General features: G+C 39.9%; 1 protein-coding gene across 1 annotated transcript; it reads right to left on the reverse strand.

The window, feature by feature from the left end:
• Positions 1 to 580: 580 nt before the first annotated feature.
• On the reverse strand, positions 581 to 26,542 carry RNF144A (ring finger protein 144A; the record flags this gene model as incomplete). The annotated part of the gene is made up of 7 exons (XM_080342305.1): positions 25,917 to 26,542; positions 10,371 to 10,475; positions 10,109 to 10,169; positions 8,836 to 9,043; positions 5,162 to 5,309; positions 3,763 to 3,852; positions 581 to 712 (listed from the first exon to the last, which is right to left on the reverse strand). The coding sequence occupies exons 1-7, from the start codon at positions 26,049 to 26,051 to the stop codon at positions 581 to 583; spliced, it is 879 nt and encodes a 292-aa protein (XP_080198431.1). The 5' UTR covers positions 26,052 to 26,542.
• Between the last annotated feature and the right edge of the window lie 954 nt (positions 26,543 to 27,496).

Here is a 27,496-nt window from a genome sequence, read left to right on the forward strand (position 1 = left end):
CCCAAATTTCAAGAAAGGCATAGGATGGCCTATATGCACCTTATTGATTTTGCTATACTTGGTAAAATCAGTACTGAAAAGGACACTGTGATGGCTTTAACAAAAACAGATGTGTAATAAACACAATAAAGTCACACTAAATTGACTATCTGATTTAAATGACAGGCAACTGAAATATACACAGAAATAAGACACCAAATTTTGAAGCAAACGGATACGCAGAAAGTTCAGAATTGTATGCATTTTTAGCTTGTTTTGCTGATGTCATTCAGCACAGTTCCCTGTCCACCAGCAGGGCATCGGAAACTTTTTGCATTATTTTTAACAATATCACCTCTTCATTTCAGATAGCTATCTGAATCCATGGTCTCCCTTTAGCACCAAACTTGCCTTCTGTTACCTTCCTTGTCTATTATCAATTGATCTATGCAATGGTAGTAACAACAGTTCCTGGAACCAAGACTGCATGTCAGTGAAAAGCAGAACAGGGCAAGTAAGGCTACAGCAAAGTAAGTGCAAGAGGGAAACATCAACAACAATGATAAAATCAAAACACATGTTGTGACGAGTCCAATCAAGTCTAGGTAGGTAGAGGGTCATCATCTCCTTTATTACATTTGCACTTGCAGCACAGAACAAAAGGTGTAGCAAGCAGAAGGAAAGGAGAGGCCACCAAAAGTAGAAGACCAAATCCTGCAAAAATTCCTACCACCTGGAAGAGAAAGGAATAGCACTGCATTAGCGATAACAATTGTCTAGATTCTGCTGCCACCAATGGATCATCAATGTCCTTCAAAAGCATCTCAGCAGATGTCATTGACCTTGCCAGAGCCAGGACTTCTCCCCAGGTGTAGGCTACAGTCAGGTCCTGTGATCAGCAAATGTGAGTGAGATTGGAGATCGCACGTTCCATGTTCCATTGCTCCAGTCAGAACCCTGCCTTGCCACATAACTCAGTTCCCTCAAAGCGATACAGGTGGATATTTGCTTTTTTGAGTTTTGCTGTATCTCAAATAACTAAAGTGGCAACTGACTAGAGACTTTTTTCTTGATCAAGCCTAAATATTAAATATCAAGAGGACAAGAGTTAGAGACTCCTCCTTTCAGATGCTCCCCTTTTTGCTGGAGAAATCTCCAAAAAAAAAATCAAAGTTTTGGTGGTGTTCACAAAGAATACGGGAAGACTCCCATCAAAATGATTCTATGACTCCCACAAACTTCCCATCAGTAGGAACACAAGCTTGGCAATCTCAGCCAGAGATTACAAATACTGTGGACTGCTGAAGGATGTTGCATATGCCAAATAGCTTTTTGGAGTCAGACCTGAGCTCATCTTGTTCTTCAGGGGACACAATATAACTCTTATCTAAAAGCATTTTTTTCAGTTACATTTATTGATCAACTTCTTCCCAGCATGGGCAGAGGACCAGAGACCTACCCATCCTGTCAGTGTGCCAAATTTTATTAGTTTCTACAGAGTTTAAATTTGGAAAATTATAAAAAAAAAAAATCAACTTGAAGTTCATTGCCTGAGGAAGTTTCCCATTTGCCACAGGCAACTGTAAGAGTAATGCTGCAACAATACGCCTGCAGATTATTTGCGAAAATAATTTAGATGTATTCACATACGAGTGTCGGTGAATAATTTTGAATAATGAAGGCAGGAGTGGAATGCTAATTTGCTAGCAAAACCTCACAACGGAAGGCAAAATCAAATTAGAGTGCAGTACTCACTAAAGAATTCTCCTAGCCAGGGTTAGATATACGGCTTCAATTAACAGGCAAATATTTAATTAGCCATGGTATAGATGAGATGATTCACCAGTACTTTTGTCAGCCACGGACAATTTCTCGTTGTGATTATGACGTCCGTACTTTCCCAGCCGCAGTGTGCAGGGTGTTCGGGCGGGGTGCAGTAGGTGGCGCTGTGGAACAGGACTCGCCGCCCGCGGCTGCTCTTGCGGCCCCGCAGTCCCCAATCCTGGATTCTGGCCCTCCAGGGAAAAGGAGCTCAAACCTCCTTGCCCTAACAATTTTATTCCTTGCCAAGGGCGATTCCTTTTTCAGATCTAGATGTGTGCACGTTTCACTACTTTTTTTTTATTTTTTGAGGTACTGACCTAAATTCCTATCTCCTTTAAAAACTGTGAGCTGCAACTATAGCCGTATTGCTCTTCAGAGACAACATGCACTTGCCCAGCTCTTTGCAACCCAGGCTAACAGTGCACTGGTCAGAAGGAGCCAAGCTGGAAGTCTGCAGTTCAGTGGACCAAACTGACTACTGGTAATTTGTATGAGATATCAATTTAAACCCTCCTTTCAGGTTCAATATGCCACAAATAATTCATTAACTTACTTTGTTGTTGTTGTTTGTGTAGGTTTTTTGATGCCTTTCGTATGTTTGTTGTTTTTTTTTTTTTTTTAATAAAACTGCCTGCTATTACTCATTTTCTGCTTGGTTCTGTTGCTTCTGAAGAAGTTGCCTCTCTCTCAGCATCAAGCCATTCCCTCTGGCCAAAACAAATATTTTTTAAAATCCACACACAACAAATCAAAGGCTTACCTCAATTTGCCTTAGATAAATATTGAAAGGAACTTAACATAAGGAAACAATTGCAATGTTGATTTGGCTTTAGTGGGTTTAGCAGAATTATATCCTGATTGGTGATTTATCACTTTCTTTCCCAGCAACGACCAGAACAAACATACTGTTCATCAAACATATTTGCACTAACTGCTGTGGCTAAGAACAGGTTTCAAGTATCAGATGAATCACCTCATATTACAGGTATATTAAGAAAGCTCATGTACCCACAAACTTCCTAAGATACCATTGGGTAACCCAAGCAAAACCCAGCCTATGGCTCAGGCACTCAGGAGTGCATGTGGAGGGAGAGCAGTGTGATCCTTCTCCTTCTGTTTCAGTTTAGCCATTTGTCCAGACTAGTGGTTTATTCTCTAGACTTGGAGTTTATTCTCTAGACTTTGGGTTTATGCTCAAATGGAAGAAATCTGTATTTCACAAAAAACACTTCATCTCAAGCTAAGGTAGATATTTACTGGCACACAGTTAATTTAGGAAGGGATGACTCAGACAGCCAGATGGCCCTGTATCTCTGAAGTGACTGTAAATGCAGTAGATTGGACCAAGTCACATACTGGCATTTATTTTGTATGCATCGAAGTAGTGCACAGAGCTGTTCCATTACTAGCACTCAGGCTAGGTCCAGGAAGACTGGATCTAGACTACAAGAGGCTACCACACTCTTTGTCAATTTGAATCTGTGTTTGAAACTACTGATTAGCTCACTAAGTTAACTTCCATCCAACCTACATATATGAGTCAACTGGAGTCCACAGCCACTGAGCGTACTGAACTAATTCCCTTCCAGTTGTAGGAGGAGCTTCCCTATTAATAGTTTGGATGGTGGCAACCCAGTTTGTCCTCCAGGTTTACTGAGAACATATCTGGATTGGCACTAAAGTAGCTCTGCAAATCACAGAATCACAGAATGTTAGGGATTGGAAGGGACCTCAAAGATCATCCAGTCCAATAGCTCTCAGTGGCTTTCTGACAAAGAGTGTCCTCTCTGGGAGAACTAACTCTTCCTCCTCCAAGCTACTGCCCTCTTTAAATCTGTTATGAGAATCAGTTATCATTTGGCACAGAATTTTACCCTCAGGTATTAAAATGAGTAAGGCAAAGGAAGGTACTATGATAACAGGAGACCTGTATAGAGCTTTTAAAGATCTGAGTTTTACCTGTGTTCTGTGCCAGATAACAGATGCTCTGGAGTGTCCCAGCTTGTTTCGACAAGGTCCTTTGTCATAATGTATAAGGAGAAAATCATCCTACAAAATATTAAATGAAGAGGTAGGTAATAAACAGAAGTACAAAGTGTTCTTCAAGTTACAAAATACTGTTTCCTGAGAACTTGTAACCAGAATTTGTACAGGAAGATAAAAGCTTAGTAAAGTGGATGTGGCCAGTTCCAACCTTTCCAAAGTGTTTACAGTTAAGCACCTTCACAAACAGGTTTGCTTAGCAAGTGTTACAGATCTATAATGAATTCTTCTCCCTAAGGCTCTCAAGTTTCATATTTAAATGCTGGTATGGAGTTTAGCGAGAGGCTCCAAGAAGATAAGCTGCTCAGTGCATATGTTTTACACATACAGAAAGAACAAAGGAAAATGAATACTTGTTCTGCAGACTTCCCCAAGTTGCTTCCTTTTACTAGCTGAAGAATAAAAGGACAATATAGATTTCCGAGAAATTATTTCCCTAACTGTCCTGATATCCTTTTGCAAACTGGCCAAGAGAGCAGGGCTAGTACCAAGGGAGCACTGCTTTTAACTGAGCATGTGAGAAGCCTGTGACTTGACAACTGTTAGTAAAGCATTCAAATAGGACAACCACGGGATTTGAATGGTCAGAGTAGTTATCAGGAACCTAAAACATTTCCTTTGCTATTGTTAATGATGCTATAAAATAAAACAGATGACATGGAAAACAGATGTTGTATATTGTAAATACTCTGATCCCTGGCCATGATAACAGGTTGATTTTATAAAAACATAAACATATGACAGCAGCAACTTATAGAGTGACAAATTCCTGGTGTTAGGAGAACATTGTATTCTCTTTCATATGTCAGATCTATTTTTTGTCCCACAGAATACAATTAATGGTAAACAAATCTGACTGCTAGACTACCGCACGGTGACACACCAAATCTAAAATTTGTTTGATAAACTTCCACAGACTGAGAACACTGCTATATTTGTCCTGTAACTCCTTCAAGAAGAAGAACATCGAAAAGTCAGTACTAAATGAAGTATTATTAAAAAAAAAGGAAAAAAAACCTCAAAACCCATGTTAGTTAGCATGTAAATATTGCAAACAATGTTTTCATAAAATTTTACTTTATAATGATTATTTCTTGACTCAAATACATAGACAAAATCCTAAGATCACAAAGGTCAGACAAGTAAAAGAGAGCATACAAATCCTATCAAAGCACCAGCATCAGCTCTGGTGGGTTACAGTCTACCAAGCTGGGCAGAATAGTGAGCTCCTATTTAACTGATTAATGAGAGAGCTGGATAGTAAAGCAATGAACTTCAAAGCTTCTGAGAACCAGAGTGCATGGCATGTACTCACATCAAGAGATTCCAGACAGTACCAGCAAAAAGCATGTTTGCAGTTCTTACACATCATTTGGGCACAGCCTTCATCTCGTTCAATGTAAACTTTACACTTCGGACAGCGTTTGATTGGAGCATCATCTTCTTCCATTTTAAAAACTGAACTGTGGAAGAAAGTGAGGAATTAATAACATGTGGAGCCACGAAGAAGAAAACATCTAAGAACTGTGCTAAAAAAAAAAAAAAAAGATAAATTAGTAAACATCCAGGTATTCAACTGAGTTTTGTTACTTAGGTATTTTGGCTGTACTCTATTTTTCAAACATATCTCTAGAAAAAAATGTTTAATGACTACAGTGTCTACCTAAGAATCAAGGTATTTTCTTTACAACATACTTTACCAGCTGTTTTTGTTATCTAGTGATAGTAACAGAGATCATACATTTTTCTCCTGAAATATATCAAATACGCAACAGCTAGTCCACAGCTGAACAACGTGGCACAAAAAGCTCACATTACATTCCTTTTGACTATGGCACTTTTTGCTGCCATTCTTGAGTATCTTTCCAGGAATTTCCCTCCAAATCAGGAACCATGAAGTTATTTGGGCATGCCATTCCTTCCAGAGCTGATCTCTTCACCTCTAAACACTGCCCCAACCAGTCATGGCTCATGAGTTAGGGTCAGCACTCCCCCTTCTTGTCTTGCATCACGGTGCAAAACCGTAGCATGTTCTCTCATATAGTGGGCGCAATACAGAAGAATGTGGAAACACTCAAAGAACATTTTTGTCCCTTGAGTAGCTTTCTACCATGTGCACGCTTTATGCAGATCAACAAGTAAAACTTATCTTAACAAATCACAATTCCTGCAGCCACTGCAAGTGGGAGATGCAAGAATGACTGATGGGGAATAAACTGTTTGCTGGAAAACAGGACTGGCCCTTGATTGATGGACTGATTTGCCCAATGGGCAAGATAAAAGAACACACACTCATTATCACACTGGTGGCAACCATATTACAGAAATATGCTTTGAATCCCTAAACTGTATTAAAAAAATCCAAAAACATGGTAGCACAAACTGTTACTGGCACATTATGCTCCAAAATAATGAAAAAACAAACCTCAATGAAATAAAAACTGAAGCATGAAACAAAAACTAAAAGCAACCAAAATACTAAGGAAAACAGATTCAGTTTTTTACCTTGCCATGAATTTTAGTGAGGTTCAATTCTGGTCAGGTACACACAAAAAGAGGTTGCAAAAGTTACAATATTTGTCCAACAGCTCACTCCTATAAATATATTAACAACAAAAGGAGAACTATGGATAATCTCCATCTTTTATTGGATGTGAGGGGAAACATGAAAAGGGATGAGGAAAAAGCTGAGGTACTTAATGCCTTTTCTTTGCCTCAGTCTTTAACAGTAAGACCAGTTGTTCTCAGGGTGTCCAGATCCTGAGCTGGAAAACAGGGATGAGGAGCAGAATGATGCCCCCATAATCCAAAGGGAAATGATTAATGACCTGCTACAACACTTAGACACATACAGTTCTATGTGGCCATACCGGATCCACCCAAGGGTACCAAGGGAGCTGGCAGAGCTGCTCACCAAGCCACTTTCCATCATTTGTCTTCAGTCCTGGGTAATGGGGGAGGTCCCAGTTGACTGGAATTTGGCAAATGTGATGCTCATCTACAAGAAGGGCCAGAAGGAGGATCTGGGGAACTACAGGTCTGTCAGTGTGACTGTGGGGCAGGTTACGGAGCAGATCATCTTGAGTGGCATTACATGGCACATACAGGACAACTAGGTGATCAGGCCCAGTCAGCATGGGTTCATGAAAGGCAGGTCCTGCTTGACCAACCTGATCTCCTTCTATGAAAAGGTAACCTGCATAATGGATGAGGGAGAGACTGTGGATATTGTCTACCTAGACTTTTGTAAAGCCTTTGACACCGTTTCCCACAGCATTCTCCTGGAGAAACGGGCTGCTCATGGCTTGCTCATACTCTTTGCTGGGTAAGGAGCTGTCTGCACGGCTGGACCCAAAGAGTTGTGGGAATGGAGTCAAATCCAGTTGGCGGCCGGTCAGGAGTGGTGCTTCCCAGGTCTCAGTATTGGGGCCAGTTCTGTTTAATCTCTTTATCAATGATCTGGATGAGGGGATCGAGTGCACCCTCAGTAAGTTTGCAAATGACACCCAGCTTGGTGGGAATGCTGGTCTGCTGGAGGGTAGGAAGGCTCTACAGAGGGATCTGGACCAGCTGGATCGTTGGGCTGAGGCTAGTTGTATGAGGTTCAACAAAGTAGAGTGCTTGGTTCTGCACTTGGGTCACAACAACCCCAGGCAGTGCTACAGGCTCGGGGAAGAGTGGCTGGAAAGCTGCTTGGAGGAAAAGGAGCTGCAGGTGTTGATTGACAGCCGGCTGAATATAAGCCAGCAGTGTGCCCAGGTGGCCAAAAAGGTCAACAGCATCCTAGCTTGTATCAGATACAGTGTAGCCAGCAGCAATAGGGCAGTGATCAGCCTTGTACTTGGCACTGATGAGGCCACACCTCAAATACTGTGTTCAGTTTTTGGTCCCTTACTACAAGAAAGACATCAGGGTGCTGGAGTCTGTCCAAAGAAGAGCAATGACGGAGGTGAAAGGTCTGGAGCACAAGCCTTATGAGAAGTGGATGAAGGAACTGGGATTTAGTCTGGAGAAAAGGAGGCTGAGGGGAGACCTTATCCCACTCTTCAACCACCTGAAAGGAGGTCACAGTGAGGTGAGTGTCTGTCTCTTTTCTCAACTAGCAAGTGAAAATGGCCTCAAGTTGCGCCAGGGAAGGTTTAGATTGGATATTAGGAAACTTTTTTTCATGGAAAGGGTTGTCAGGCTTTGGAACAGGCTGCCCGGGGAAGTGGTTCAGTCATAATCCCTGGAGGTGCTTAAAAGATGTATAGGTGTGGTGCTTAGGGACATGGTTTAGTGGTGAACTTAGTGGTCTTAGGTTAATGGTTGGACTCAATGATCTTAAGGGTTTTTTTCCAGCCTAAATGATTCTATGACAGCATCCTAACTAGAGATTTGTTACACCAAAGCCTGAAGGAAGTCTAGCTGTGAATAGCTACGTCCAAGGCTGGCCATGGCTTTAACGTACCTTGAACTGTTACACAATCTTTGAAAAAGCCCAAACATTAAGTGGAACACAGGCACAGTGGTCTTTCGTATTCACTGGCTGCAGCATGCCACTGGTAACAGCTTGAAACATAACTTAAGATCCTTATCTGCCTAATGTGCAGCAGTTTGGATGACTGGCAGAGTATCCTAAAACACTCTCTGGTATCAGAGTATCCTAAAATACTCTCTGGTATAATGTAACCAACCCTCACACTGTCCAGAACAGCAGCAACAAGATGACGTCTGAAGGGAAGCTCATGGGCTACCTGCATGTCCTATTTTTCCCACTGGGGCAAAAAGGCAGCTGACAGAGGCTTTGCCAGGAATGGCAGCAAGGAGTGAGGTTACCAAGGCCAATCCAATTCTGGAATATAGCATTAAAAGAACAGGAATGACTAAATGAAGGAAAGAGCTTTAAAAAAGAAAATATCAGGAAAATGTCTCTTTATTATTAATAATCCAGTTTGTTCAAAGATCTGAGTGTTTTGCTTCTAAATACTTGATTTTGCAATCTTTTACCTTACTTCTCCTGGAAGAAAGGAGATTGGCATGCTCTCCTGACAGCCTTGACCTGGATGCCAATTAGATTTGCAAGCAGAGCAGAACTCAATGTCACAGGCTTTGCACTGGACGAGCTGGGGGTCCTGTGGGCTTGATTCCTGGAGCTGGCAAACTGCCTGGCAAGTAGAGGATGGACACCAAGTCCGACAGGGATCCAAAAGCACTTCTGTAAAAAATGGGCATAAAAGAACAAAATTCAATTATAAGACTGGCCTTCCAGAATAATGTTTTCAAACTGAGGTTGCTTGGCAGGGCATTTGAAGACATGCATTTTCAAAAGAAGCCTTTTAATTTTTGCTACCCACTTAGACATAAATCTGGCCTGCTTTGCAAACAGGCACCAAACTAAAATGAGTTTCCAGCATTTGAATTAATTGCTTACTTTCATTCACTGTTTTTGAGAATGAGATGTATTTTTCTTCAGTTGTACTTGAAGATACATACAGCATATACTACACACAGGCATAATCCATCAGAAAGTATTTTTACAGTGCTTTGCCCAGTAGGACTCTATTTCAAGTCGGTGTCTGCCCTAATGTAACCACATGATAAACAAGAGCATAAGACTGTTATACAGTTTCATCCTTTTTTTGCAGGCTGCTTACTGGTAAGCATTTCATGTTTCAAAGCCACTGAAGGGAATAAAAGCCTACCAATGACTTCAGAGGTTTTTAGGCTGGGTCCTGCCCTCAGCAAAATCTTACACTAAGTTCTCTGTGGTACACAGCTCCATATCCCCATAGGCACTTAGTGTGTCTCTGTCCTGATAAAAATTAACAAGGTTCATGCTATCATTACATACAGAACTGCCTAATAATTCTGCACCAGATGCCACTGCAAGAGACAATGGTGGCTTCATAAAAGGGGTCAGTCTATCTCACCAGCCCCTAGAATACTGGTAGTTGACTCAAACAGCAAAGCTCTACATAGCAGTCATTCCCTCCCTTACTTATAGAGCAATATAATACGCAGTAATTTTATTTCCTTAGCTCATTCCCAGAATGTTGTAATGCTGGGAATCATGCAGACAAGAACAGAAACAATGGTGGTGTGGGGGTATTTTTTCTTGGTTTGTTTGTTTTTTTGGGGGGGACTGAGGGTTATGATAACCAAACAATTAAAGCACAATGCTACTGCGTGAACATGTGCAGAGCCAGATTCTGATTTATGGGATTGCTCTAGGGTGATATCATTTACACTGACTTGCAATGGGTAGCACTACATGTGTTACCTCTTTCAAACTGTAGCTTCTTATACCTTTGCATGATTTCTGACGCAACCATGCACTCAATCTGTTGAAGGAAGGAAAAGACAAATTTCCAGTTAGGAACAGCAATAATCTAAGGCATTTTTAACAAACTGAGACAAAATATTTGACCTTTAGAGAATTATTAAAAACATATGTTGGCAACAGTGGCAGCTGTAACATAGAGCAAGACACATTTACACATCCTGCAAAGAAGAAAAAAAAAATCTTTGCAATTGAAGTGTACCTCATTTTCTTGCAGATGACCTCGCTTTGGACAGGCAGCATCAGGGCAGCTGATTGCAGTTTCTAGACCTTCTTTGATCAAAAGTTCCACATACTGCTTTAGGCACTGTAAGAGAGCAAAAGACTTGAGTTAACTATTCCACCAAGAATAAATCACTAAGTATTTTAACAGATTTCCTCTGAAAATCTGAAGAACTCAAACTCTGTTGAAAAAACAGACACTACTGTGTTCCTTTTAGAACCACGGGCCATGTTCATAGCTTTTGCCACGGTTGTATCTTTAAATAGAAAAGAGCAAGTTCATTTCCCCATCAAGTAATTCTTCTTCATTTTAAAATAAGCAACAAATTTAAAAGTAACAATAATGGGGGAAAAGACAAATTAAATGAAGCTAGGAGAGGAAAAAAAATAATAAACCACCACCAAGATAAAATTAGATTAACCACACTCCAAAAATCTTTACGTGACTGGAAACCACAACACAGCTTAGTAAGCAGTAACTACCCATAGACAGACATCTGTCAAGCATACCAGGAAGCAAAAGGGAGTGGTATATCTTGCCTTCTATTTTTAGAAAATAACTATTTGAACTTCATGGTTAAAGTTATATCTTTTCCATAGAAAGAAAAAATGTGAAAATTAGGACTCCCAGAAGAGCTATAGTTTCCATGGGGACCGAATAATAAATAATGGTAATACTAATACTTTTCTCCCCTAGCAACCACAGCATTTTGCCCAAGTCATAACTGAAAATGCAGCATCTAACACAGTAGCACAGCACGGCTGTCAACAGAGAAGACAGACGGGTATTTTAGACTAACGGCAAATTAAGATCAAACCTTGTTATTCTTGAAGAGCAAACACCCTTCTCCACCTCCCCACATCAAGGTGAGAGCTACTCATAGGTGTTTGCTGAGGAGGCATGGGGAGTGATAGAGAGATATCCTTCACCCTGCAGATACCATGCAACTTCTACCAGCCTGACATGACCCAGAAAGAGCAAAGGAGGGTCTGCTTTCCAGCAGATGGGTCACCCTGTGGAGTTCTCACCTTGCTTGGGAGCTCAGCTGGCAGTGGCAAACTGGAGACAATTACAGAAAGTAGGTCCCTAACTCTCTGTTACCAGCTATGTGAATAAAAAGTGAGGTTAGACCAAAAGCAGAGTGAAGACAGAAAACAAGCTCAGCATACAGCTGGGTGGGAGGTGAGAAGGACTAGGCACTTTTGCAGCAAGCTGGCAAAATGGGGACTTCAAGTACCATTTCTAGACAGAACTTGCAGAAGGTCTGTAACCACCAACTCACCATCAGCCTGGGAAGGCAAAGGGCTGCATCAGCCTCGTCGAGTCCAGCACGCCTAGATGCAGGGCAGAGCACAAAGCCGCTTCTTCCTTCCAACCACACCATCAAACAGGTCCATAAACAAGCACATTTCCAGCCTAACCCTTTGTATGTGGCATGTAGCTGCCAAGGTCCAGACTTCGACTCTACTTATTCAGCCTGTTCTCTTTCTGTTCTGCTTGTCAGTATGTCTATTCAGCTCCTTTCAGAGACCCTGTCACCTATATTAACATTTTATTCTAGATTTTACCTCTCACAGTTTGATTGCAGCAAAAACTTCACTTCCTGCCCACATAATTTCTGCTGCCCTGGTACACAGCTGTTCTGGTGACAACCTGCCACCACCTTGATAGCACAACAAATTGTTTCTGTCAGAGTCCCCTTTCTTGCATCTCCTACTCAAGAGACAACAGGTTTATTTTTTGGAAAAGAAAAACAGAAACTGGATAACTTATATCTTTAAAAGTTTTACATGTGTAGAAAATCCACATGATAGATTATGGTTTACGTCTTCCTCTTTGTCAGTAGGAATTCAACAAAGACAACTCCTCACATAGCAGATGTTTGACTTGCAGAAAGTTTCCAAACCTTCGCTTAGAACTCTGCAGAGTGTGGTGGAGCAGTTCAAGAGAACCACTAGCAGCAACTACAGCAGGCTGAGCTCTGCAATAGTGAGGTTCTAGCTTGCATGCCATGGCAAGCTGTGATTTCAGCTGTACTGAGGTATTAGTGTTGCCATAATGACACTGCTGGCTCTTCTCTTTCCCCTCCATCTGCAGACGCCATGTGTGGATTAAAATGAAAATGCATACATTTTTAATGCCAGCACTTAGCACTTACAGAAAGTACTTTTCAAGCTGAATGAGCTTTGCAATCATTAATCATTAATGTGGTTAATCCTCTTCTTCAACCTGTTCGGGACTATTGCCAAAGCGTATTTGATCTGCTTCCCTTTCCTCACATCCTCCAAGGAATGATACAGTTCATCCCTGCCACAAGCAGTGTCAAAAGCCTTCCCTTTCCCCCAGTGTGGCACCGACCCCTACCTCCTCGAAACCAGCCCAAAGTTCCCTTCTTATCCTATACCTTCTGGGAATACAAAATGTTGTCTTGAGCCCATGAAATATCACTGTAAACTAGTCAGAGGATAAAACACCCTGTCCACTCAGGACTTCCCCACTCTAGAGATTTCTCAAGTGGAGAAGGAGTAATCTAAAGTGATTGTAAGAGAATTTGAAGTACGGGGTAGCTGTGGCTTCTCTTGAGAGTGGACACAAGACATGTCACTTCAGTCAGAAAACTTTAAAGTGGCTACAGTACTAGAAATGCACCAGCATGTAAGCAGAACAACATAGTAGGTTTAGGTGCTCAGTTATATTCTATGAAAAATTAATTACAAAACAGCTACGAAACTAGATAAAAAATAGAAAAAAAAAATAGAAATAGATAAAATGTTGCTCATTTTCTATGCAGCTTGTAGTTGATCCCCTGCTGGAAGAAAATACCTTCATAGCCTTTTCGTTATGGCAATAAGCATTGTACAGGATGAATGAAAAATGTCAGAGTGTAAATCATCCAAAAAAACCTTAAAAATTAATTGTATTGCACTGATTTTTCTCAGAGAAAACAGAAGCTGAAATTAGGTATCTAAGGGCTGAGGCTGGAATAAGTTCACAAGACATCTGACTTGTTGTACACTGACCCTTATAAACCCAATATGCTGAGGAGCATCTTGATTCTTCCTTTAATGGTCGTGTGTCAACGCTTTATTAGCTTTATTTATAGCTTTATTTGAAGCAATACTTTTGCTAAATTCCACTTGTTACTTTCTTTAAAAAACAAACAACAACCACCAAAACAAACAAACAAAACCACAAAAAATACAAAACAAACAATCAAAAACAAAACCAAACCAGAACAAAACCTCATTGTATTTCCATAATTAAATAACTAAACACTATATAATTAAGTCACACTTGGAGATAATCTAAACCTATCAAAAGTGGATGGTGGTTATTCTGTACGTTTCTGCTTATGTATACAGTCCTATAGGATAAAGCCTGGGAAAGACTTGGCATTCCACAAAAAGTAACTCTTTATTGAATTAAGCAGGTCATAAGAGGAAATGTTTCCTTTTCTTTCCTTTGATTTTTGTACTTCATTTCTGTATTCTGACAATCTTCACCTCAAATAATGAAGATCTGCCTCACCAGCAAGAACAGAGGACCAAGTGGGTGAGTTTTTAGCTGTTAGTCAAGCTACAGTAACAAACCATGTGTGTGCTCCTTCTCCTTTCCCAATTCAGAACTATAACATGTCAGTTTATAACAGTCACTGGGCAAGTTACTCTGTTTTACATTCCAGTTGCAACAAGTAAATGGGTAATTGTAATAGCTCAGATTTCTGTCCAACACACATATTCCCAGCGTACCAAATGACTACAGGGAGGAAAAGAACAATTAGTACAGGCTGGCATTCTAGGACACTATTAAGGCTGTTTGGGTGCCTTAACTATACAGATCTATACCTTCACATTCACTTTACAACTTAATATATTTTTAAAATAAAAGGAGATGCTAATATACTACCATATATGAATGTTAGTCAAGGAACCCCATGAAAACTGCCATATAACTTCTGTAATTTCCTGTAGATAAAGGAAAGCAAAGCACTGCACAACATATGTGTTATATATAAACTATGTATAGACCATATGAACTATATATATAAAACATACATATATAAAAACTATACTTAAAACTTGATATAAGGTTATATAAACTGCAGGTCAAGATGTATCATGTAAGATCAGTCAGAAGAGACCAGTCAGCTCCCCCGAGCATCACACCTACGTTTTTCCCTGTTTATGCGCATTCCTTGTGTGTCCCTGCTCTGCCCTCCTCCTGCACATCACTGCTGTTCTTTCTGGTGTCTGGATGACTTTTTCTTTCAACTGGTTATCTGAGAATCCTACTGTCGTCTGCTGTCCCCATGACGAAAGGCAGAAGTGAGGAGTTTTGGCCCAGATCCACTCTCTCACAAGGATCAACTGAGAGAACAACTCAGAAGTGGTTTTACCACACATTTTATTTTTTTTTTGCCTCAGCCTTATAGATAGATGGCTAATAAAGGAACTACTTCCTTTGTAAGGCTGCCAAGCACAACCTAACATTTAGAGCTCTATGAGTTCTGGTTCTAACCTTTGTACATCAAGGATTGCGCCACACAGAAAGGTAGATGTTGCACATCGTTTTGTTTAATGTTACAGAGATTAAAATACTCTAGGAGAATCAAAATGCTTACTTTTTGCCTAATTTCCAAACCATAACACATAAATTTACACTGCAGCATCTAACTCTAACAAACTTGCACAGACCACAACAAAATTTCAATACAAAGAATTGAAACATTTGGCTTTTAGGATTTTTTTAGGATAATTCAAGCAACAATTATGTCTATTTCTGATTATGGTGCTTTGACTTGTTTATGTTGACACCCAAAACCAAACTAAAGCCATCATTATTCACAAGAAGGAATATGACTTTCATTGTTTCCATCTGGGGCAGCATTTATCTACCATTTACTTCGACAGGAAGAAGGTGTTGATTTGATGCCTAAAGTAATTTTACAATACACAATGCACATAATTAAAAACGCTTGAAGGTATTTTTGGTGAATATCTTCGTTTTTTAAAATAGGTGAGCGTTACCTTTTTGAAAAGTTACAATAAATTTACTATTAAGAAAATGTTACTGCTACTATTGCAGGAGACAAGGAATGGCTCTTCAAGATGTAACCTTTTATTTGAGAGTTAGACAGGCAAAAATATTATCCTGTATTATTTTCTTAACAGTTACTAGGTGGATTTTGTCAAAATGCAGATTTCTGACTATTCTAATGCTGCATATGCAAGTGCCAAGTCATATGGGAAATTCTATAAATAAGTCAATGGATTTGGAAAGGCCAAAAAAGCATGACAGAATTGCAGAGCCAGAAATACCATCACCGTATCATTTGGTTTATTTCTTAAAACTTTAAATATGTTTTAGTGCTGGCATGAGGCCACAGCCATCCTGAAATGAAATGTGTACTTCACGAAAATTATTGGTGTTGGTAAAATATTTTAAAAAGAACCCAAACACCAACTGATAAAACAGAAAGGGAAAAAAAAAACACACATAAGAAAACAAAACTCACCTTTATCAATTTCTCAAAAAGAAAAGGAATGAATATTTTACCATGCATTTGGTAAAGGTGAATATTAAAGTAAAGACAGACAAAGCGAGATGCTATTTTGCACAAATATTAACCAGAAAAATAACCCTTCACCTTGGGCAGACAACCACTAAAAGTTTTACATGTACAAAAGTAAAGGCTGACGGGCTTTTTGAACAAGGCAGTCTTTTTTAACAGAAAAAATCTGTTTCTAAAATTATTTTACTTAGGTTTCAATGCAAACAGGGGAAATAGAAAATAATAATGGGAAGAAAGCTGAAACTGAACAAGAAAAATGTTTCCAAGTAACGTGATTATTAATATGTAGACTAAATTGCTGAAGTCTAACAAATTCTATGTCATCTGCAAATCAGAATTAGATGAAATTCTCAAAATATATATACATATACAGATATCTATATAAACTTGCACTGAACCACACAAAGAATTGGGAAACATGGTTGGTATTTTATGGTCTACATTAGACTTGACATCAGACCAGATGAATGTAATGATCTCTTTTGGCCTCACATTTTGAGAAAACATGAAGAACATGAAAAGATATTGAAGATATTGAGTGAGAAGCACTTATTTAGCAGTGCTTTGTAGCTACAAATCTACGGTTTGGGCAGTTTTTGTGCTGAAAGGATATGAAGCCAAAGCCCAACATTCATGTGATGAGATTACACAGGTGAATAAGAAATATGAGGAAATATAATGCAAAAACTACTTCTGATAGTATTTTGTAACATCTTTTTGTTCCACATCCCAGGTATTTTTCATTACATTAGTCACAAATGAATACTGAGAAGGTGATACCTTTTCTTGCCAGAAGACAGTGTAATACTGAGGTTATGCCACTGCTCTGTGGTAATTCCACTATGCTAATTCTGCAGTCAGTCTGCTGGATAGGTATTTATGTTGGTCGACGCATTGTCTGTAAGTATTTCAGGTGATGTGATGTAATGCACATTTTTAGCTTTGGATCAGAATAGTAAATATGATGCAGTGTACAATCCTGCATGAGTGAGTGAATGTGTCTTGCTGCAAAATATACCAAAGAAATGAATTCAGGTGTCCATATCTTAGGTGAAGGCTAATACTCTTGGAAAAATGGTTCCCTTTCCTTTAGTCCAAACAGCGAATTGACTCTGGACTAAAGCACTCTTCCCTGAAGAAAATGTCACTTTCCAAAAAGACCTTCTACTTACCGTAGCATCACAGAATGGTTTGGGTTGGAAGGGACCTTAAAGGTCATGTAGTTCCAACTCCCTTGCCATCGGTAGGGATATTCAGACAAAGATAATCTCAAGAGGAATAAATCCCCTAAAATAAGCAGCCTGCAGCTGGGCTGTTCTCTGGAGAGAAGGGAAGAACAATAGAATAAGGTTTGAGTCACAGTCTTGTCTTTTTCTGAAGAGTGGGAATTCCTGTAGCCATATATAACTGTTATATACTACTTTTCTTAATATTTTTGTGGCTCATTCTAAAAGCAACAGGAATGTTCATCTGGTGGTAAGACAAATGCACTTTTAAGCTCAGTGTTTCATAGAGAAAGAAAATTACTTGCTGCCAAATTTCCATGGTACACTTAGGGAATACAAGAAAACATGGGGAAAAAAAAAAAAAAAAGGTGGTAGGTTTCTTGGAGAGCTTTTAAGCTTCTTTCAAACCTGCTATGTGGTCTTTTTGTGTAAAGTAGTAGTTATAATCCTGCTCAAATCTAGACTTATTTAATCACAGGCTCAACTCTGAAATACTCTTGTACTGTGCATAATTCTCTACTGCAGATCTACGATCTGTCTTTTTAGTATCATCCTAATACTACTGGGTTAACAAGTGACTTACTAGAAAATATCTACACATACTTAATCACAAAGATCTGTTTGAGGCATACACATGATTGTGGGAGAGATCCTTTTTTACCTTTATTAGATATACTGTCAGCTATACTGACCAAATCCAAGAACAAAAGTTATATTCAAACTCAAACCCACTTAGATTTGAGAGACAGATGTACATTAGACAGATGTTTAATGTTTGTGATTCTACTTTGACCTAAAATAGGTCATTTCCACTTCTATACACATTTTGTCAGAGACAATAATCTACTTTCAAAGAAATCTCCTCTGTCAAAATTCCAATTGTTATTAACCCTGCAGCTGATTCATCATCCTTAAGAATAAATCACGGAAGGAAGCAGTCATTTATCTTGACGTGCAGTACTTCAAGTGCATGATTTGAAAGCGGTAATGCAGAACATTCTTACACATTTGCTCTTTATATCCTTTATTTTGTTGCTGAGACAAAAATGTTACACAGGCATACAAAACCTCCACTCAGTTTAAGACAAGCACCTGTAAGGCACTCCAGAGCTCTGCAATGGTGAAATATCTAGTGCCCAAATTTGGCTTCCGATGCTGTGAACAAGAAGGCACGCACTGGGAAAGGGACCTTGACTATGATCAGACAGGGGTAATGTCACAGGTAATAAATGTTTTCTCCAAACTGACAAGCAATTTGAAAAAGCTCTGTATGACAGGTTTCCTGCCTCCACCTGCCCAACACTTGGCCTCTTTTTAAAGATGCTTTTTTGTTCAAAATTGCCAAGGGTAAATGCCTTTTCCTCCCCCCACACTGTCATTTTTTAAAGACTGCACCAGCTGCTACACCCTGCTACAGCCCATCTTGTCAGTCACATCATCTTGCTTGTGGATGATGGCCAAATAGTATCTTGGCTGGGGAAAATAAATGCAGCCCCAGTGCTTCCATCTCTCAGGACAAACCACCTGAGCATCCTTCCTAAACTGTACAAATTGCTTGTGTCCAAAAAGTCCTTGTGCTCCCATCAACTGGTAGAATCTCAGGATGGGAAATAGCCAGCAGCCTGCCAGAAGCACAGATTGGCCCATTGCAGATGCCACTGTAGTTTGTGCAAAGACAGCTGCTGATTGAGGCTGTGGCCACCAGTGCAGATTTTGCTGCTTTGGCTTTAGCTCTCTCCGAACACTTCTGACAATATGTCCAAATACCACACCAGGCACTGATACACACTTAATGGATGCAAACAACTTGCAGAGAAGATATTCACATTAGGGACGAGGTGTAGCACCCCTCTTCTTGGGTGCAGCCTCCAAAACCTCTGCAGCAGCATAACTGTGCCAGTTTGAGGACAGGGATCTGCCAGCATCAGCTCATCGGTCAACGAATGAAGGTGAAGCAAGAAAAAATCAGGGACTCAAGCTATTTTCAGTGAGAGCTATCCCTGAAAGAGGAGCCCTGATGACTTCTTGATCTTGAGAAATATTAGAATAAGGCAAATATCCTTTGCTACACAGCAATCAATGGCTGGGGAAATCACAAGTAGGACCAAGCAACACAAACTAAATTAACCTGAAAAACAAGTGCCTGTTTCCAGCTGAATGTCTTATTAGGAAGAAGGAAGGAAATGAAGACTTACAGCTACTTAACATTTGAAACAGAGGATTGTTTGTTTATATAAAAGTGTGTCCTGTAAAATATATAGAAAACGAACACTTTTTCTTCAGGGAAATCTTTCACATCAGTAAAGAGTCAGCAGAAAATGGCCAAATAAGAAAAGGATAATATCTCATGGTTTGTGCATATCTTAGAATAAATAGCTTGAGTAAATGTACACATCTTTTTCACACTGGGTTTTTAACCCTTTTATCTTGCATAAGCTGCTTGTTCTCATTTATTCAAGGCTGCGATTGGTAGAAGTATGCTGAGTAAACTTTATGAAAAGAAATTTGTTTTCAAATGCCAACATATGCAGGATGAAGCTCAAATATTCAGGAGGCAAAAACAACAACAAAAATTCAGTATTTCCTTATATGGTTGTTTGAGAAAAGTTCATTCTATTTCAGAACTGAATGACTATTTCTGAGTGGGAGGACAATACACCTGCAGCAAACAAAGGAGTTTTCACTTTCACATGCAAAACATTATGCAAACAAAAATGAACTCGTTTTCCCAACACCCAGATAAAGACAGATAATGTTAATCTAATTTACTAACACCACACAGGAGAGGCAAGAGCTGAAGGCTCTGGATCCAGCTTAGTTTTCACTCAGGGTTCTGCAGTTCACAGCTGTACATTAATTACTCTGTAAATAAGTGAGTTTATGATTTAATCAGAGATTTTTGTCATCACAGCATGTACAAGACAAGTCAGAACTCAGCCATGTGAATTGCTGTACAAACAGAAAGTGACCTCTAACCGTGAAGCCCCTACTGACACAGCACATATCAAGATCGGTATAAGTTCTCTGCTAAGGTTTGGGGGATGGGAGCAAAAGCAGCAAGCTCTAAGCTTTCCCAGCAGCTGGTGGGAAACAGGAAAACGTAAGAGCTGCTAAGAAGTACTCAGAGCTCTATAAAACCTCACATGCCATTAGGTTTTCCCCATCCTCCCATTTCAAAGCAAGCAGGGCATCTCTTCTTAGTAAAGGTGGGGGACAACCTGGCCTCTGCGCAGTGCTGCCCTGCTAAGGCAGATGTCCCAAAGCAAACAGGGACAAAGCATGTGGGATAGGGAAGGCAGCCAAGCCCACCTGCTCACACACTGCTCTTGGTGTCTGCCTTGCCCTGGGGGAAGGAGAAGCGGATGCATTTACTAAACAGATAAAAAATTGGCATAGCAGTGTCAGTTTCAAACACCACAAAGCTGATCTACATGTTCAGGGCTGACTAACAAGAAATCACAAACAAGCAGCAGAAGGTAGATCTTAACATCAGTTTTGTTATTTTCTTTTTGATGGTAGGACCTCTCACATATCTGAATAGCACTCTTTCCTTCCATCAGTAACAAGGTGGATTGCAGATTAGCAATCAAAATAATTTTTTCCATCAAAGACAAGTTCTCTCTCAGGCTTCTTCTAGATATTTGCATGTGTGGACTGCTTACTTAACTGACTTTCTTTTTAAATTTGAGAAAGGTAAGCAACGAATCCTCCAGTACCAGAATGATGACCACTGCAAAAAATCTTGGAGAGAACTGAACAATCTAACATGAAGCCAAGAGGAGCTTAGCCTGTCTTGAGTAAGAGCAGTGGCATCACTGTACTTGTGACATGTTATTTGACACTTTATGTGTATGTTTTACATATGTAAGTCATATGTACAGACATACACATGTAATCCTGAATCACAACAAATGTCAGCAACTAACTGATGGACTTCCATGCAAGAATATCAACTTTAACAAAAGCTGTTGTAACTTTACTACATATACAATTGGTAACTGCATTGGGTTTGTGTGGCAAGGTTTGGTAGCTGGTGGGACTACAGGGGTGGCTTCTGTGAGAAGCTGTTAGAAGCTTCTCCCATGTCTGACAGAGCCAATGCCAGATGGCTCCAAGATGGAACCTCTGCTGGCCAAGGCTGAGCTCATCAGTGACAGTGGTAGTGCCTCTGGGATAACATGGTTAAGAAGGGGATAAAGTTGCTGCACAACAGCAATTGCAGCCAGAAAGAGGGGGGAGAATATGTGAGACACGAGTCTGCAGACACCAAGATCAGTGAAGACTGAGGGGCAGGAGCTGCTCCAGTTGCCAGAGCAGAGATTCCCCTCAGCCCATGGTGCAGAGGCTGGATGTCCCACTGCAGCCCATGGAAGTCCACGGTGGAGCAGAGATCCACCTGCTGCTCATGGTGCAGGTGGATGCCTGAAGCAGGCTGTGACCCCATTGGAAGCTCACAGTGGAGCAGGCTTCTGGGACCTGTGGCCCCATGGAGAGAGGAGCCCAGGCTGGAGCAGGTTTGCTGTCAGGAATTGTAGCTGTGTGTGGGACCTACACTGGAGCAGTCTGTTCCTGAAGGACTGCACCCCATGGAAGGAACCCACACTGGAGCAGTTCATGAAGAACTGCAGCCCATGTGAAGGACCCATGCTGGAGAAGTTCATGGAGGACTGTCTCTTGTGGGAGGGACTCCATACTGGAGCAGGGGAAGAGTGAGAGGAGTCCTCCCCTGAGGAGGAAGGAGCAGCAGAGATAACACGTGATGGACCAATTGTAACCTCCATTCCCATCCTGAGCTGCTGGTGGGGAGGAGGTAGATAATTTGGGAGTGAAGTTGAGCCTGGGAAGAAGGGAGGCATGGTGGGAAGGTGTTTTAAGATTTAGTTTTTATTTCTCATTGTCCTACTGTCATTTAATTGGTAATAAATTAAATGAATTTTCCCCAAGTAGAGTCTGTTTTTCCTGTGATGGTAGTGGGTGAGCCTTTTGTTCTATCTTCTTTCCCCATCCATTTGAGGAGGGGGAGTGATAGAACAGCTTTGGTGGGCACCTGGCATCCAGCCAGGGTCAACCCATCACAGTAATACATTAAGGGAACATCCTATCCTTTAAGACACGTAAGAATTTAATCATAGGTTATAAAATGGTTGGAATTTCAGGCAGGATCTGGCCTCAAATTGCTGCCTCCCTATTTCCCATCACCCCAAAAAAAGCAAAGGCTAACTAATAACTGATAAATTTTGGTGCAGTAATTAATACAAACCAAAATTAAACAAAAGAAAAAAGTGATGCTCTGTTTGCTTTACTCTCCCTTTCCTTCCATAAGGAGGTTAAGTGTCCATAAGGAAAGCTTTCTGAAGAAAACATGCAAAATCAATTACTCCTCCTGGGGCAAGTAACTGCCAAGTGACTATCTTGAAATATACTGCTACTGGTTATCTACTGTGTGCTACTTAAGCAAGAAAAAGTGATTTAAGAAAAAGACAACTAAGCATTTTGGTTCAAAATTTCAAAAGCACACTTAAGACTGGTCCTGTTGCTGACATGATTCCAGAAGGAAAGAGATATTATTTTGCCCCTTGACAATACTCGGAAAAACAATCAAACAAAAAGCCAAGACCAGATAGCTTGTTTTCCTTTCTACTCTCGAGGCTTTTGTTCCTCTGTACCTCAAGCAATCCAACAATGGATACATTCCTAATGGATGAAATATACAAAACTTCAGAGAGCTCGCAGCATTGTATGCGCATTAATGATCATAACGATAAAAACCATAATGGAGTATTGTACTAACAGCCATAACTGGCAAAATAATATGACGGGAAATTGCAGCATCTATGCCTTATCAGCTGAGGAGTGGCAGCCTGCTCTATTCAATCCATGCACAGCTCTGCCAGAGAGCAAAAGGCAACAGTGTCCCCATTCTATCTTGCTGAATAGCAATGTTGTGTTGTTGTGAAGGATTGTCTCTTCCCGACACACAAGATCTTTACCACAGCACTTCTATGGTTATAAAGAGTGAAGACTTGCAGACAGAAATATTACAGGATTGAGAAATCTGCACGTTGATCTAAATTCTGCCTACATGCCAGCAGCCCTGCACTTGAAAGATCTCTTTGTGATACATACACTGCCTCAGCTTGCTGTGACTTAGACACAAGGGCCAGAGCCAGGAGCAGGAGCTGCAGCAAAAATAGTTATCACACTTGTAATGGACATACTTTTTGCTTTTTTGCTCATATCACTGCAGAAGCCATCAGTTACCTCAGATCCTTTACACAAAAATAAGAAGCCAGAACAAAATTGAGATGGTTACATATTTTGCTAAGTGTATTTCCACTTACCCGAGTATAATGTACCAGATCTACTGTACACAGACTCCATCCAAAGTACTGAGTCAAAAGGATATTTTTTTTCCTGTTGGTTTTCAAGAACTTTAAGTTGGTTGTTTACAAAACACATATCATACTGAGTGAGGACTGCAATGACAACTTCCAGAAGCACCAAGTTTCATCACTGGAGGAACAACAGGGGAAGAATGGGTGCATAGTCATCACACTCTTCCTTAACCATTGCCAATGGGCTGAACAGTCTTGCCTGACTCATTACAAGAGTATTTTCTTAGGCAATTTATTAACCTGCAGGTTGTCCACAAGGTAGAGATGGAGGCCTTGGGTTTCAGTCATGCTGAATTCCTGGGTTTTAACAGGTTTATAGCTATTACCTCTTGCAATTATTGGGATGGATTCTTATTTCTTACTCTACCGCCATCAATGAAAGCAACAGCAATAATATTTCCTATTAATTCACAGGAAAACTTTAGGGTAAATAATTTTTTCAGTGCACTCAAATGTCACTGCAGTAAAGCTCATAGAAATCCTGAGGCAGACAAGGTATGCTGGTTCACTTCCACACAACAAAGCTGCTCAAACTGCCTAAGACTGGTGGTAACAATGGACTGTCGATTCCAGGTGAACAGGCCTACACAACAATCCAATGTCAGCACCCCAAGTTTACTTCTATGATAAGGTCCTAAGAACAGGTTACGAGCGAGTTACATTTTTAATAACCTATAAAAGGTTGTATCTTTCAAAACAGCGGTAAGAGCCAGTGACCGCATTCTATCAAGAAGAAATGGAAGCTCAGTGATGGCAGCAAATGTCAAAAGGAACAAGGTAGAGAGAAAAAGATGTATCTGGTAACCAAGCCTTTCTACTGCCTCTTAAATATTAGTGAAAAAATGAAATTGAAATATTCTCTGCATCCAGGCAACAGAGAGTCACAGAAAACTCAGTGGTAAATATCAGGACTATTCATTGTGCAGTAGAGAAGAGTTTTCATGAAGCCTATTATTCTGCTTCTCATGAAGCCTATTATTTTATATACTGTTGCATACTCAAGCAAACACTCCTTTTACAGCATTTGCAACAGACTGCATATGTTTACCTGCCTGCAGACTCACTTTCTCTTTTCCAAAGCAACATCAACATTAAAGTTGGTTGCAATTAACTTGAAGTTTTTAACATATTACACATATTGGAAACTGAGCTGTTTGCATTGCTTCTTTTTTGCCATTTTCAGTAAGCAACAAAAAGGAGCTGTCTGCTCTGTTGTCAACCACCTGTATCTTTTCAATAACCATCCGAAAAAAAATCTGTTATTTAAAAAATAGTAACATTTCCATGAAGAAAAAAGAAAGAAAAGACTACTTAAAAAAAACCCTTGCTCTTCAGCATTAAAAAAACACACCACAAAAAACTTTGTTGAAAAGGACTTTTGAATAAAAACAAAACAAACAAAAAACACACCCACATCACCAAAAAAACACTCAGTCGCATGTCTGAACCTCTAGTTTCTCAAGAGTCTGACTCAGCATTAAAGTATTTGAGTACTATGTATCCCAGAAATTATATTTTTATCAATCCTACCGTAACTTTTTCACTGTTGAACCATCACTAGAATGCTTTTGGTATAGCTGCACTCATTGCAAAGTTAAAGGATCCAACATTTTAATTCCAAAACATCATTAGGGATGGAAAACTACACCTACATTTCTTTCTCTGTTCATAAACTAGCAATACCCATTTACTGTGATTATAATCTGTGCTACATTCTACACTTATGTTTACCAAACAGTGTTTTGTACTTAACTGACAAGATTCCTGTTATTCCAGGCATCCATTTCTGCAATATGGTAATGAAAACCTGTTACAGGATTGTAATCATGATACAGTGAAATAAGAATCTATAATATATTAAATACTTTCCTCATTACAAATGTGTGCATGGCTCTGTGCCAGAAGAACTTGGTGCTAAAACAAACAAACAAACAAACAAAAAAACCCCAACAAAAACAAAAAAACACACAGCACAAAACAGACAGAAAAGACAAAAAAATCCACTAAAGAAAAAACAACCAAGAAAAGAAAATCCCCAAATCCAAGTCACTGATAGATAAGGGAAAACAGGAATAAACTTGCTAAGGAGGTAATTCAATACAGCAGAATATGGAAGTGCTGAGTAAAAACTTTTTTTTTAAAACAGGAAAACGGAAGAGTTTACTTGCTAGCATTTATGTCAAGTACAGAGCAACAATATTTATTTCCACTACAGCGTCAATACTTCAGGGTGAAACCCACTCTGTGAAAACATACGTGATTTCTGCAGTTGAAGTTGTGCATTGTCTTTTATGCCTAATTAAAAAAAAAAAAACAAAACCAACACACTCACCAGGGTACAGAAGATGCATTGGCATTGTGCTATTGTCGTCATCTGCTCCACGGGATATTCACCAAGGCAGAGCTTGCAGGACACTAATGGGTCAAGTACCAAGTCCCAGGTAGGTCTATATCTTGCTGTAGTCATTGCAGAGCAGTCTGAAAAATAGCACAAAAATAAACACACTCCATCACTTCCTTATATTGATATTTGATCCATATCCGCCACTGAAAATGTCATTGTCAGCTGCTGCCTGGAAAAAAAATACAAACAGCAATCAGTAATTTGACAGCATCAGCACTTGCAGTAGCCTAAGCACCCCCTGCCTGACAGAACATGCACATATCAAGCAGAAGAAGAAAAATACAAAATAAAAAACCCACCAAAAAATAAACACAAACATATAATAAACTGACAAAATATGACAGCAAGCAGGAAATATTCTTCAGTCACAGAGTTTTGCCCAACATTATACACGCGAAACATCTCATTCCCAATTCCTGCCACTTCCACCACTAGTTACAGACTTTCTTTCACCAATATTGATTGCCCATCACTTAAAACACCCCCACAACTGCAGCTACCCAGGTGAGATTCACAAACTCTCTTTCATGAATAAAGTACCTATTATGCCACTTTTCCAGCCTGATGATGTTGCATCTCAAACAGAGCCAGATATTTTTCTTCCCAAGAGCATGACAAATCCCTCAGTTTGATATGTTTAGAAAGAATGGTGAATATTCTCGGTATCCTCAGAGTTTCTTAGCCTGCATTTTTCTCATAAATTCTAAGACCACAACTTTGTTGCAGCAACAATCGACTGGGGCAAATAAGAACACAAGAAGCAAGCTACAAAAAGAAGCTGTAACACATGCTATGACCCTCAAGACAGTAACAGCATAGGAACATGCAGAGCATCTTTATTGTATGCTCCAGGGCCCAGATGAAGAGTTCTCAAATGACTAACCAGAAACAAAATAATCTCACACAACGAATGTACTCCCTCAAAGGAAAATGCTAATTTACAAGTCAGACACACAGGAGGGGAACAACCACCCACCCACACACTCCCCATAACATCTAGGGTAACTTATGTAGTATATCCACTCTGAACACCATATTTACTAGTATTGTTTTATCACTGTGACACTGACCTTTCAAGCATAGTATATTCACATGCAAGGCTGCTGGGAGGTCTACTTTATCCTGCTTACCTCCTTCCCAAAATTAGACGGTTCCTTAGCTCCCCCACACCAGCAGTTGTGCTGCTCAAACTATGATTACAGGCTTGTTTGTTTTTTTCATTGGCACTTGCAGAAACTGCTTATATCTAAATCATATTATCTGTGAACTTCCCAAGACCTCCAGAACTGCAATAAATTACCTTAATAACTATTAGACTAGGTTTAGGCAGATGTTGAAGCAAAATATGTTTTTTGCCCCAGAAGAAATCACATGGAGAGTTCAAAGAAGTGTTTGTGAAGTCTTTGGTATTCAATGAATTGTTGACATGACCCCACCAAGGTCTCTTAAATTCTCTGAAGCAAAGTGAAGATTTTACATTAGCCCTCCACTCAGTCTTACTCATTTGA

Source organism: Nesoenas mayeri, assembly GCF_963082525.1.
Source record: "Nesoenas mayeri genome assembly, chromosome: 3".
Classification (NCBI taxonomy): domain Eukaryota; kingdom Metazoa; phylum Chordata; class Aves; order Columbiformes; family Columbidae; genus Nesoenas; species Nesoenas mayeri.